The sequence below is a fragment of the Pollicipes pollicipes genome, unplaced genomic scaffold (assembly GCF_011947565.3).
Source record: "Pollicipes pollicipes isolate AB1234 unplaced genomic scaffold, Ppol_2.1 Scaffold_3447;HRSCAF=4054_pilon_pilon_pilon, whole genome shotgun sequence".
Classification (NCBI taxonomy): Eukaryota; Metazoa; Arthropoda; class Thecostraca; order Pollicipedomorpha; family Pollicipedidae; genus Pollicipes; species Pollicipes pollicipes.
This window is the reverse complement of record NW_023596297.1, coordinates 38,502,687-38,514,599: the sequence shown is the minus strand read 5'-3', so window position 1 is coordinate 38,514,599 and position 11,913 is coordinate 38,502,687. Positions and strand designations below refer to the sequence as shown.

The window sequence follows — 11,913 nt, the reverse complement described above, 5'->3', positions numbered from 1 at the left end:
CATATCTCACAGCTTGTCATCAACGGATGAATTTATTGATATAGTGCGATCTCGTCAACCTAAGGGCCTACTAGCCTCTCTACATGTTGAAAATCCATTTACAAACGTGCCCATTGAAAGAACCATATCCATCATCCTTGACCGCGTCTACAATCATCCTGAAATTCCTCCTCTCAAAATATATAGGCGCCTTCTTGAACAATTACTAAAAGCCTGCACGTTGAAAGTTCCTTTCCGCGGGCCTGATGGCCGGATGTATTGCCAAATTGAGGGTGTTGCGATGAGCTCATCTCTAGGAACTCTATTCGCTAATTTCTTTATGGGACACGTAGAAGCCAACATGCTACAAAATGACGACATAAAACCGGACATTTACTGCCGCTACGTAGACGATATCTTTGTAGAAGTTAGGGACATTCACCAACTAGGACATCTCAAAAACACCCTTGAAGAACGGTCCGGCTTAAAATTCACAACAGAGCTAAGTGTGCAAAACGTAATACCCTTTCTTGACGTGGCTGTCGATGGACTTTGGAATTGGAATTGGAATTGGAAATGTAATTCAAAACGACTGTATACCAAAAACAGACTAACAACGGACGGTGCTTAAATGTTGACAGTGAGTGTCCTCGACGCTACAAAATTAGCGTCATAAGGTCCTTTCTTAGACGAGCATTTAAGCACTGCTCTGATTGGACCGGACTACGTTCAGAATTGACACGAATCAGACAGATTTTGGTGAACAGCGGTTTTTCAAATTCTGACATTGAAAACGAGACACAACGACAAATGACAAGACACTTTGAAGGCAAACCAAGGCAAGACATCTAACCGACCGTCAAACTGTGTTATCAAAATCAAATGACATCTGCCCACAAACAGGACGGAAAAGCTTTACGGGAAATTATCTCTCAACATGTTAAAGGCAAAAACGACCACAAAATAGACATTGTCATTTACTATTGTAATAAGAAAATATCGAACTTTCTTATGAGAAACAGCCCAGACAAACCCGACAAACTAAAATGCACCAATGTAGTGTATCAATTCCAATGCAACATCGAAGGCTGCAAACTTCGTCCCATACACTACATTGGTGTGACCACGACACTCTCACGACGCCTGACAATGCACTTACATGACGGGGCACCTCTGGACCACATGCGACAGGAACACGACATGACATTGACACGACAACAACTGACAGACAGCACTGACATTTTACGGACGTGCAGTGACAGAAGACGCCTTCAAATTTGGGAAAGCATACTCATTAACGAACTCTCTCTGGCCTTAAACAGACAGACAAATTCTTGCAGAACTCTTGAACTCTTGGTGGTGGGCGGTGAGCACTTCTGATGTGATTGTGACAATAGTGTCCCCATTGTGTCTTTGTGATGTTCCCATTATGAGTGTTTCTTACATGTACGAAAATGAAAATAACAATCCGTCTTTCTTCAATTAGTTATGCTTCATTTATGTTCTCCGTACCAAAAGATGTTTTTCAACAGAAGTGAACAATTTTTCATCCTTTAAAACTCAGAACTTATTTCTTGTGCAATTTAGTCTTCTCCGAAGATGAGATAAGATCTCTAAACGTTAGAATGGAAGGAGTGATGAATATATGAGTAATTTTGTGCGAACCATCTTTAATCTAAGCGATGACGCAAAGTCAAGGGCCCGGAAACTAGAACGATGCATCAAAAAGCTCGTCAATGCTGAGTCAGCAGTTATCTTTAATCAAACATATATATATATATATATATATATATATATATATATATATATGGCCAGATTCCTGGACGTATGGGTGTGGGTGGGTGGGTAGTCACGCAATGAATAACATGGCACAGGAGAGCACAGCACAAGCATAACAGGTATGCTGTACAGATGTAGCGAGAGGGCGCGCTGGAGGCATCCTATGCCATTTGTATAAATACGGGAGTCAAGTGTCACAACAAAATAGCGGTTCAAAACGCGCAAAAGCAAGGAGAAACACAGAGGAAATAAATCCCCGGTCCTAGCTACCAGTGCTCTACCGGTACGGTAATGTTTGCTGCACGGAAAAAATGCATTAACACCCCAATGTGTCACGAGCATTTGAGTAACAGCGAAGCTGCCGCAGTCAGTGCTCCCGTCTGAAGCGACCATGCAACGGTTGGCTCTTCTAGAGAAAGTGGCATAGCTTTTAGGTACGACTAAAACCCGCTGTGATTCAGCTCCAGCGATCTGAAAATAGCGCCACCCTGAATCAGTCACAGATGCCCTCGGAACGGAGAGAGGTGCCGCCGCCGCTTTACAAACAGATGCCACCGACCGACTGTCACGCAGGGTGGACGTGGGCGTGGTCCGTTCGAAGCGACTGCTGTGAGCGTAGGGATTTAGACAGAAAATATAAGGTTATTAAATAGCAAGACAGAAAATTTTTCTCAGATTTCAACTTTGCGTGATCTTTTTGGTCCCCGTCGTAAAATTGTTGTTGTCACATCCATGGTACCAGTGACAAATGGTTGATAACTCACGCTCGCATGCGCGCACTGCTTAGGGCAGAGGTTATATTTCTCGAGATACCTATGCGACAATCGGGACAACAGGCTGCCTATCAGAGTACCCGCCGCACGCACAAAGCGTCCCGATTTGTTGGGCTCGGTAAACAGAGGACTGCGCCACTGGCCCAGGACGGGGCCATTCCTTCTGGGATATTACGCCGAACCGCAGCGTCCGCTTGAAAACAGACCATGCCCGCCCAGTGCCACGGACGCTGGTGACAGCTGGCCAGACCGTGCCCGCCCAGTGCCACGGACGCTGGTGACAGCTGGCCAGACCATGCCCGCCCAGTGCCACGGACGCTGGTGACAGCTGGCCAGACCATGCCCGCCCAGTGCCACGGACACTGGTGACAGCTGGCCAGACCATGCCCGCCCAGTGCCACGGACACTGGTGACAGCTGGCCAGACCATGCCCGCCCAGTGCCACGGACACTGGTGACAGCTGGCCAGACCATGCCCGCCCAGTGCCACGGACACTGGTGACAGCTGGCCAGACCATGCCCGCCCAGTGCCACGGACACTGGTGACAGCTGGCCAGACCGTGCCCGCCCAGTGCCACGGACACTGGTGACAGCTGGCCAGACCATGCCCGCCCAGTGCCACGGACGCTGGTGACAGCTGGCCAGACCATGCCCGCCTAGTGCCACGGACACTGGTGACAGCTGGCCAGACCATGCCCGCCCAGTGCCACGGACGCTGGTGACAGCTGGCAACAGCGTTAATCTCGCGACATTCTTCAGCTGCCACTGTCGTCTGAGAGAGGTCGGTAGACGAAAGGCCTTCCGACATCAAGTTTGAGCGAAGGCTTCTTGTCTGCAGACGCGTATGCATCAGCCGATTGGGCCACCGAAACGTGATGGTGCTAGTCCTGGTGACTGCAGGTCATGGCTGGCAGAACGGCTTAGGGACCCGCCCAAAGTACCGCGAAACCATGGTCATGAGGGTGCAGCGAAGCCGCCAGCCATACCAGGTATTCCTTCAATCAGATCAGTGATCCAAAGCCACTATCACAACTTAAATAGATGAATACGCCCTATGATTGCAAAGCGCACTTACCTTACTCCACATTCCAATTGCTGAATGGACTACGGATTGCTGAACATTCCAAACCTGCATGGATTGCGATGGTCGAAAATATTTTCCAAAATTGAAGTGATGGTCACCACGAGACCATTGATATGCTCATAAGTGGCACAAAGGTGCCTCAACCTGCGTCACGATTTTCTCTTGTCTTCATTCGCTCCGCGCTCGCCCCTTGCCTTTATGTGGATGTTTGAGCAGTACCCTTTACACAAACGGGCTAAGACGTCACTCTGTCAGACTCAGTTCCATGAATTCCGTTCAGCTGCGGACGCCTGGAATGCTCTAGATATGTCACGGATGCGATAGGGTTTGTTTTTGGTCAGCTAAACTGACGTGTATGGCCTCGATGAAGCCAATGTGTGATCTAGCGAAACCTAATAGCGTGGTCTGGCTGCACGGGAAGCCATCAAACCACAGCAAGCCGCACACTGTCACACTACCACGGCATGCGCTGGCTGCACGGGAGGCCATCAAACCACAGCAAGCCGCACACTGTCACACTACCACGGTATGCGCTGGCTGCACGGGAGGCCATCAAACCACAGCAAGCCGCACACTGTCACACTACAATGGCACGTGCTGGCCGCACGGGAGGCCATCAAACCACAGCAAGCCGCACACTGTCACACTACAATGGCACGTGCTAGCTGCACGGGAGGCCATCAAACCACAGCAAGCCGTACCCTGTCACACTACCATGGCATGCGTCACACTTGGTAATGTGATGCGCAAAACGACTGACTTGTCAGATTCTTTTAAATCAATTAAAAACTTTTTAAAGAAATTAGATCGAACGTTGTGCACGGATGGCTTAAGGACGTGCATCCTGGCCATGTGTGAGTTGTTGCAGAGGCCAACCCAACCAACCCAGGAGAACAACTCCAGTTAAATGGATGACGATGGCCAAAAAATCCTAGCATGCTGAGCAACACGTGACGTGGCACCCATGGCTGGATTGACATCCTTTGATGGCCAGTTGGCCGTGTTTGACGAGTCAAAAAGAGCACATGAGATGCACGCCCACGTTTTCCGCCGCCCTAGCGGCTTTTGAGGCATGCATCCACGTATTCCGCCGCCCTAGTGGCGCTTTCAGACATGCGCCCACGCATCCCGCCGCCCTAATGGGTAGGTGTACAGCGCCCTATCGGCTGAGCTGCGGAGAGGCTGTGCTTTAGCTACGAATGCGACGTTCGCCGCGCAATAAATAACGGAATTGCAATAACTGAAATTGCGGCAAATGGGGGTGAGTGTTTGAGTCTGTGCACTTAATGCTTCGTGCTGTTTCATCTGTTGAATGGATGCCTTATAATTGTAGGTGCCATGGGTGTAGTTTCGCAGAAGTTAGGCTGGGCAATGAAAAATGACGAAACATACTCCTAAATGCACTAAAAAACGGGTTTCTCCACTGATTTGGCACTTCCCTCCAAAAATGGGGCACTGGAACCTCCCAACTGAATGTGAAACTACCTCCCCAGTAAGATGTAATATTTTTAACATAGCTTGTATTATCACCAAACCGTGTCACTCAATCCTTGGAGTTGTTAGTTGAAAATCTATTAACATCTCATGACGTATGGTCGCGCCTTGGATTGTATGCATCGTCTCAGACCCAGTTACAACAAGCCCAGCTCCGTTTTCGGGCTGGCCAGGCAGGCGCGTGATGGATTCACTTAAAAAGCACCTAGCGCCGTCTAACCAGCTGATTTCGCCGCCGGCCGTAAACGCCCACCGCGCGGCCGGCTATGACGCGGGACTGTGGGCGGCGCGGCGGGCGGCGGCCGGCCCGGCGAGGCCTTGGCCGCCCCGCTGCCTTATTTAGCGGCCTGTTTTTCGGTCGTGTTTTCGGCCGGCGGTGGTGACGCGGTGCCGTGACGTAGCGGCTGATTTCTGGAGGCGATCGGCACCCCCTGGCAGCGGTGCTGGCCGACCGTGCGCCTGAGCAAACAATGTCAGCCGGAAAAAAAACGTGCTGATGGTAATCACGCGGCTCGTGTTGTCGGGTGGCCTAAACAGGAGTGTTGCTTGGCACAGGGTGGAGTGGGTGGTCAGAATTTCAGTTTTTCACATCCGATTTATGGTAACGCATGACAAGATCAATGTGCAAGGCCAAAATTGCTGTTGGAGCTCCCAGTCATTTTGAGAAAGCGACAAAGGCAAATTTCGGATGCATAGGTATCACAGCAATGTGGCTGTAAAACTTGTTCTGCTGCCATTCATCACTAGTCACGTCATGCGTCTAGTGCTTAAGGCACAGTGAGGTGAGTTGTATCATGTCCTAGTAGTATCAGGGCGATTTATTCCAAACATATGCGATGGATGGCAGTCTTGAGTCACTCAGCTGACGCACAGGAGCTCTCTCCACTTGTCAGTGCACTTCCATTAAGGGCTTATGGCATAATTCGACTCATATGAATGTTATGGTGAGTGGTGGAAAGTGCACCTATCATATGTACAGCAAAACATTTCATGCGTGCTTGCCAAGGATTTCAGGGCTGCGCAAACTTTCTCCCAAGATGGCGGGCGGTTCATGTTGTAGCAGCTGCTCATGGAGCATGCTGTATCGGTGGTACAATGTAGCGACAGCCTGTCATTTATGTCATACTGTTGACATATGTCAACAGGTACATTAGCTATGTAGTCCCATGATTTCTGCCCGAGCAACTGAATCCGAGGTGGCAGTAGTTGTAAAGCAGACACTGACTGATGAAAAGGCAAAATGTGTCATGTTACTATCACGACAAATTACAAAATAACGTTAACGAGCATATTTTGTATGCATGTTGTAACGCATCCAGCTTGTTTGCGATGCAACTTTCTCTTTGACAGCTTTGTGATACAGTTTACCCCAGTGTGGGGCAACTTGTCTCATTTGTGAGGACGTCATTTAGAAGTCATTTACCAAAGAAAGCTGAGACGTGTTCTTCACAACTTTACCGTTGTTTACGAAGTTGAAGGTTATACCTGTCTGCACACATCGGGATCTAATCCCTTTTCTCACTAGGCATAGCAGGTGAGCTCAGAGTAAAAACGGACGCGACTTTCCCTCCTTTCTACTGTTACCTTCCATAACTATTAAGTGAAGTTGTCGGTGGTGTGAAGCGTGTCAGTTTTCATCGTGCAAATGCGTGTAAATATAGTTTTTATAAAAAAGTAGTAAAAGAAGTGGTGGTACAAATAGTTATAGGTTAACGATGACAGAAGGGTACAAGACAGCGGTTGGGTCTACCAAACATGTTTACGAGTTTTATTATGACTGGGACAATAAGAAGACGATTCCCCCACTATCTAACGCAATTTCAACAGTTACCTTTAAACCCAACGAATGCAGAGCAACGAAATCATGTCAACTATGAACATCTTTGCTTCGGCTCGGTGCGCTGGCATAAGAATGCATGGCATAAGATTCTGCCGCGTGCTGGTGCACACAAGTGATCCTAACGTTTAATACTCCAGTGTTCACAACATCCTGCGGAAATACTGCAGCGTTGAGCGGACGACTGTCAACTGAACACATCGATAGGCCGTGATAGGTGTGAATCAGTATGACATGACGCATCTTTCTGCATGTGGAGGCCCCTGGAAGAAATTGTGAGACCCCGACATTGTAATGCTGCTGGCCGTATTCTAATGTGCAACTGCAGCCCTGTCCTGGACGTAAGTGTCTGGAGGACCTGTCATTCGTCTGATCAGCAGTGCCTTAATGTCCCAACAACAGTCCCGCCTCGTAGGTCAGAGATGGATGCGAAATTTTCTTAATCTAGCACGCCGGCCTCACATGCTTTCCGCACACTCTCCGTTTGAAATATTCCTTTCCGTCTGCTCAACGTGCGGCTTTGTTTCCGTCGAAATTCTTTTTCGGCCATCTAGTGGCACTATAGTAAACTATTAGTTTAGAATGGCAGCTTGCTACCATATAGGCGGAGGGCCGACTGACCGATTTTGTGATCATTGTGGTCAGGACATAATTTCATGAAATGAATACACAAACCAGCTTTAACGGTCTGATTTGAGTCGCATGAGTTTATGGAAAAAAGTATGGCCAGGGTGTCCTATTCATCAATGTCATAGCCCATAAGCGATGAGTGGCCTCCGTACATTATGTCAAGCATGGGGATAGGGTATTTGATGGAGCCAGAGGCGTCACAATAAATACTTTCAGAGACCTGGGCCCCTTATGCTGACGTCCGTCTCTCCAAGATTTCTTACGGTAAATGCTGTTTAAGTTATGCATGGGGCGTGTTGTATCAGTGATGTAATGTGCGGAGGAGATATAGTTGTATTAGTTTTTACTCTGAGCTCCCCCTGCCATATAAACTTAAAATAGAAGCAAGATTCTCATATCCGCAAACAGCAAATTTCTATGTAGGTTGTTTGTGCGTTTGGGAGGATCATTATGCATTTAGATGATACGATACTACCAGCCTGATTCTTCCTATAGATACTAGAAGAAAGGATATATACACACAGAATATATGTATACACGTACATATATATATATATATATATATATATATATATATATATATATATATATATATAGATAGATAGATAGATAGATAGATAGGTAGATAGATAGAGAGAGAGAGAGAGAGAGAGAGAGAGAGAGAGAGAGAGAGAGAGAGAGAGAGAGAGAGAGAGAGAGAGAGAGAGAGAGAGAGAGAGAGAGAGAGAGAGAGAGAGAGAGAGATATATATATATATATATATATATATATATATATATATATATATATATATATATGCAAGTGTTTTTGAGGGCCTCGGCGTAGGTGCACGTATGAGCCTTTTTTTGTGATTGCTCGTGTTTTCTTATTATGGCTCTCTGCTCATCATTGAGACTTAAAAGTAGCTCGCCGATGTTTGACACCTATTAGTTGTACTAACGTTTTGAAATGACATATTTCATTTTCAAAGGTGCATGCGTACAGCATACGCGTGAAGAATATATGATTACATATTACAGTTAGGTATAACAATAAGGCTTCATCAAGTTCAGTTCACTCGCTAACTTGAATAGAGCCTAAAGTAGTGTAGTATCCGGTCCGCTCTTGCTGTCAGTCCAAACACTAAGTCAGGTGTTTCCGTGAGTATTTGCCCAATACCTCGGTAATAACAACAAAGGCAATAATATAACGTCCGAGGCGACCGAACACGTCACGCCCCCGCCACGCGCCACCACCCAAGGCCAACTCTCTCGCGCAACTGCCACTTGCCTGGAGCGTAGGCGCCCTAAACAACTGCCACACACCACATTCCTCCTCCCTTGGAAGGAACGCTTCCCCTTACATAATTTCAATCAACCTCTCATGTGGTTTCTTACTCCAGTTACTCCGACGCACAGCGCCGCTGGACTCCCCGCGTACATCTGCGCCCTCTGGCCGCTGGCCACTAGCGCCACCTGACGCTCGATCGCCGCCAGCACTCGGACCAGACGGCCCGCCCGCGGCCGCAGCTGTTGTCGCTGGCTGGTGCGCTGAAGGCGTCTCCTCGGACGGGTCCGCCTCCGACGTCCCCTCGGACTGCTCCGCCTCGGATGCCGGTCAATCAGCGTCCAGGTCCACCGAGCCGTCCGACTCGGGTGCTGACGTAGCTGGTCTGGCGTAGTCTGCCGCTGCCGGTCGCGGCCGCAGCGGTGCAGCCGCGCCCGGCTCCTCACGTTGTAGGCGATCTGCCGGCGCCGCCGTCAGCCGTTCGCCGTGCACCCGAATGCCGTCTTCCAGGCGGTAGCTCACCGGTCCCAGGCGGGCCTCGATCCGGAGTGGCTCAGAGAAGCGTGGGCGCTCCTTACGGGGCCGGGGCATTCGCCGGACACTCGCCTGGTCCCCTACGTCGAATGGCGGCGTGCGCGCCCCGCGCCGTCCGTCGGCGTAGGCTTTTTGATAGGCCCGGCGGTTCTCCACCCGTCTCCGCACTTCTGACTCCGACACGGCCTGCTTTTCCGTTTTCAGAGCTACGGTGTGCAATTTTTGTCCGCAGCTGTCGACCGTGCAGCAGCTCGGACGGGCTGACGCCGGTCGTTGCATGCGGCGTGCTGCGGTATTGTTGCAAAAACTTTTGCAAATACCGCGCTCTTCCCTCGCCGCTCTTGTCCGCCGCCTGGAGTGCCGCCTTCACCGTCCGATTGGCCCGCTCCACCGCCCCTGACCCGGCCGGGTGATAGGGCGTGACGTGGATGTGGTGCGTCCCCACGCTCCGCAGGTAGGCTTCGAACCCTTCTGAGCCGAAATGGCTCCCGTTATCCGATCCTAGCTCTCTCGGGTAGCCGTCCCGGGAGGCCAGCGTCTCCAGAAATTGGACCGCTGCCTCTGTGCTGGGCTCGGCACAGAAGTCCACCTCAATCCACTCTGAGTAGTAGTCGGTGAGCACGACAGCGAACCGCTGCTGTCTCGGCGCCTCCATGGGTCCGATAAAGTCCAGCCTGACTTTATCCCATGCTGCATCCGGCAGCGGCACCGGTTGGAGCGGCGTGCTGTGGGTGTTAGCCGACTTGTCCAGCGCCGCACACACTTCGCAGTTTTTCACGGCATCTTCGATTTCGGCGTCCATCTTCGGCCACCAGTAGAGGTCTCTGGCTCGCTGCCTCGACCGCACGATTCCCTGATGTCCTTCGTGAGCCAGGGCTACCATCCGTGGTCGCAGCGCGGCAGGCACGACCACTCGTTGGCCGCGCACCACCATGTCGCCCACCAGGCTCAGCTCCTCTCGGTAGTGGAAGAACGGCTGCAATTCCCCCGAGCAGTTCCGGCGCCTCCGCGGCCACTGTCGGGGAATCTGCCGCGTCCGCTGACGTAGCGCCGGGTCCCGTCCGGTCGCAGACAGCAGCTCGTCCCGCTGCACCGCCTCGAGATGGGCGGTCACCGCAGCTACGACGTCGTCTTCCACGTCGTCTTCCTCCCCCGCTGGAAGTCTCGACAGGCCGTCAGCTGGGTTGCCTCCGCCTTTCACATGTTCCACGGTGAAGTCATAGGCCATCAGACGTGACGCCCACCGGGCGATCCGGAGACCGGTTCGGCCCACCCCCGGTGACGTCATCAGAGTTCTGAGAGCGGCGTGGTCCACCCGGAGACAGAACGGCTTCCCCTACAGGTACTTCCTCCATTTCTCGACAGCCCAGACGCAGGCCAGAGCCTCACGCTCCGTTACACTGTAGCGTCTCTGGGCTGGGTTGAGGCTGCAGGAGGCGAAGCTCACCACTCGCTCGCCCTGCGGGTGGAGTTAGGAGAGAACTGCTCCGACTCCCACCTCGCTGGCGTCTATGGTGACCAGCGTTGGCAGAGACGGGTCGTACATCGCCAGTGCCTGGCTCTTGAGGATGGCCTGCCGCACTGCGTCCATCACCGCCTGCAGAATGGGCGTCCACAGGAACGGTGGCGCCCCCTTCCGCAGCAGACGGCGCAGCGGCTCCACCAGGGTGCTGTCGCTCGGGACGAACCGACTGTAGAAGCCGAATAGGTCCAGCATGGTCTGCAGATCCTTCAGCCCTGAGGGTAGGGGCAGGTCTCGGAGAGCCTGAACCCGGGTCGGGTTGACTGCCACCCCCTGCTGTGAGACGATGAAGCCCAGACACTCCACCTCTCGCTGGCGCATCCCGCACTTGTCCATGCTCGGTGTGATGCGACGTCGCCTGAGCCTCTCCATGACGGCTGACAGCTGCACCTCGTGATGACTGGGTGTCCGAGCGAAGATGATGACGTCATCCAGATACACCTGCACTCCATCGATGCCTCGGAGGAGAGCTTCCATCACCTTCTGGAAGGCTTGCGGCAGGCTCTTCAATCCGCACGGGCACCTCTTATACCGCATGAGGCCCTGATGGGTAATGAACGTTATCAGCGACCTCGAATCAGGGTGCAGCTCCAGTTGGTAGTATGCTGACTTCAGATCCAGGCTGCTGAACACCGTAGCTCCCTGCAGCTGCTCCAGCAGGTCCTGCATGTCGGGTAGTGGATGTCCGCTCGCTTCCACTGCCTTGTTGACTTCCTTGAGGTCCACGCAGAGCCTCAGCTGACCATTCCGGCGTCTTGCCACCACGATGGGCGAGATCCAGGGAGATGAGTCCACTGGTTCGATTATTCCAGCTTGTTGCAGCTTCTCGAGATGCTGCCGCACCTCCTCCCTCAGTGCACAGGGCAGAGGCCGCAGGCGTTGCTGTACTGGAGCCACTCCCTGGTCTGACTTCAGCCTCACTCGATGCACGAAGCCACTGAGACTGGGAAGTTCTTCTGGCTCCCTCTCCTGGACAGCACACGCTGCTACCCCATGGATCACTGACAGCTTCAGCT

The 11,913-nt window shown here is 51.6% G+C and overlaps 1 protein-coding gene across 1 annotated transcript; it reads right to left on the bottom strand.

Moving 5' to 3' along the window:
- Positions 1-9,171: 9,171 nt before the first annotated feature.
- On the bottom strand, positions 9,172-11,566 carry LOC119092526 (uncharacterized protein K02A2.6-like). Its single transcript, XM_037215486.1, has 3 exons — positions 10,874-11,566; positions 9,712-10,351; positions 9,172-9,242 (listed from the first exon to the last, which is right to left on the bottom strand). The coding sequence occupies exons 1-3, from the start codon at positions 11,564-11,566 to the stop codon at positions 9,172-9,174; spliced, it is 1,404 nt and encodes a 467-aa protein (XP_037071381.1).
- Positions 11,567-11,913: the final 347 nt, after the last annotated feature.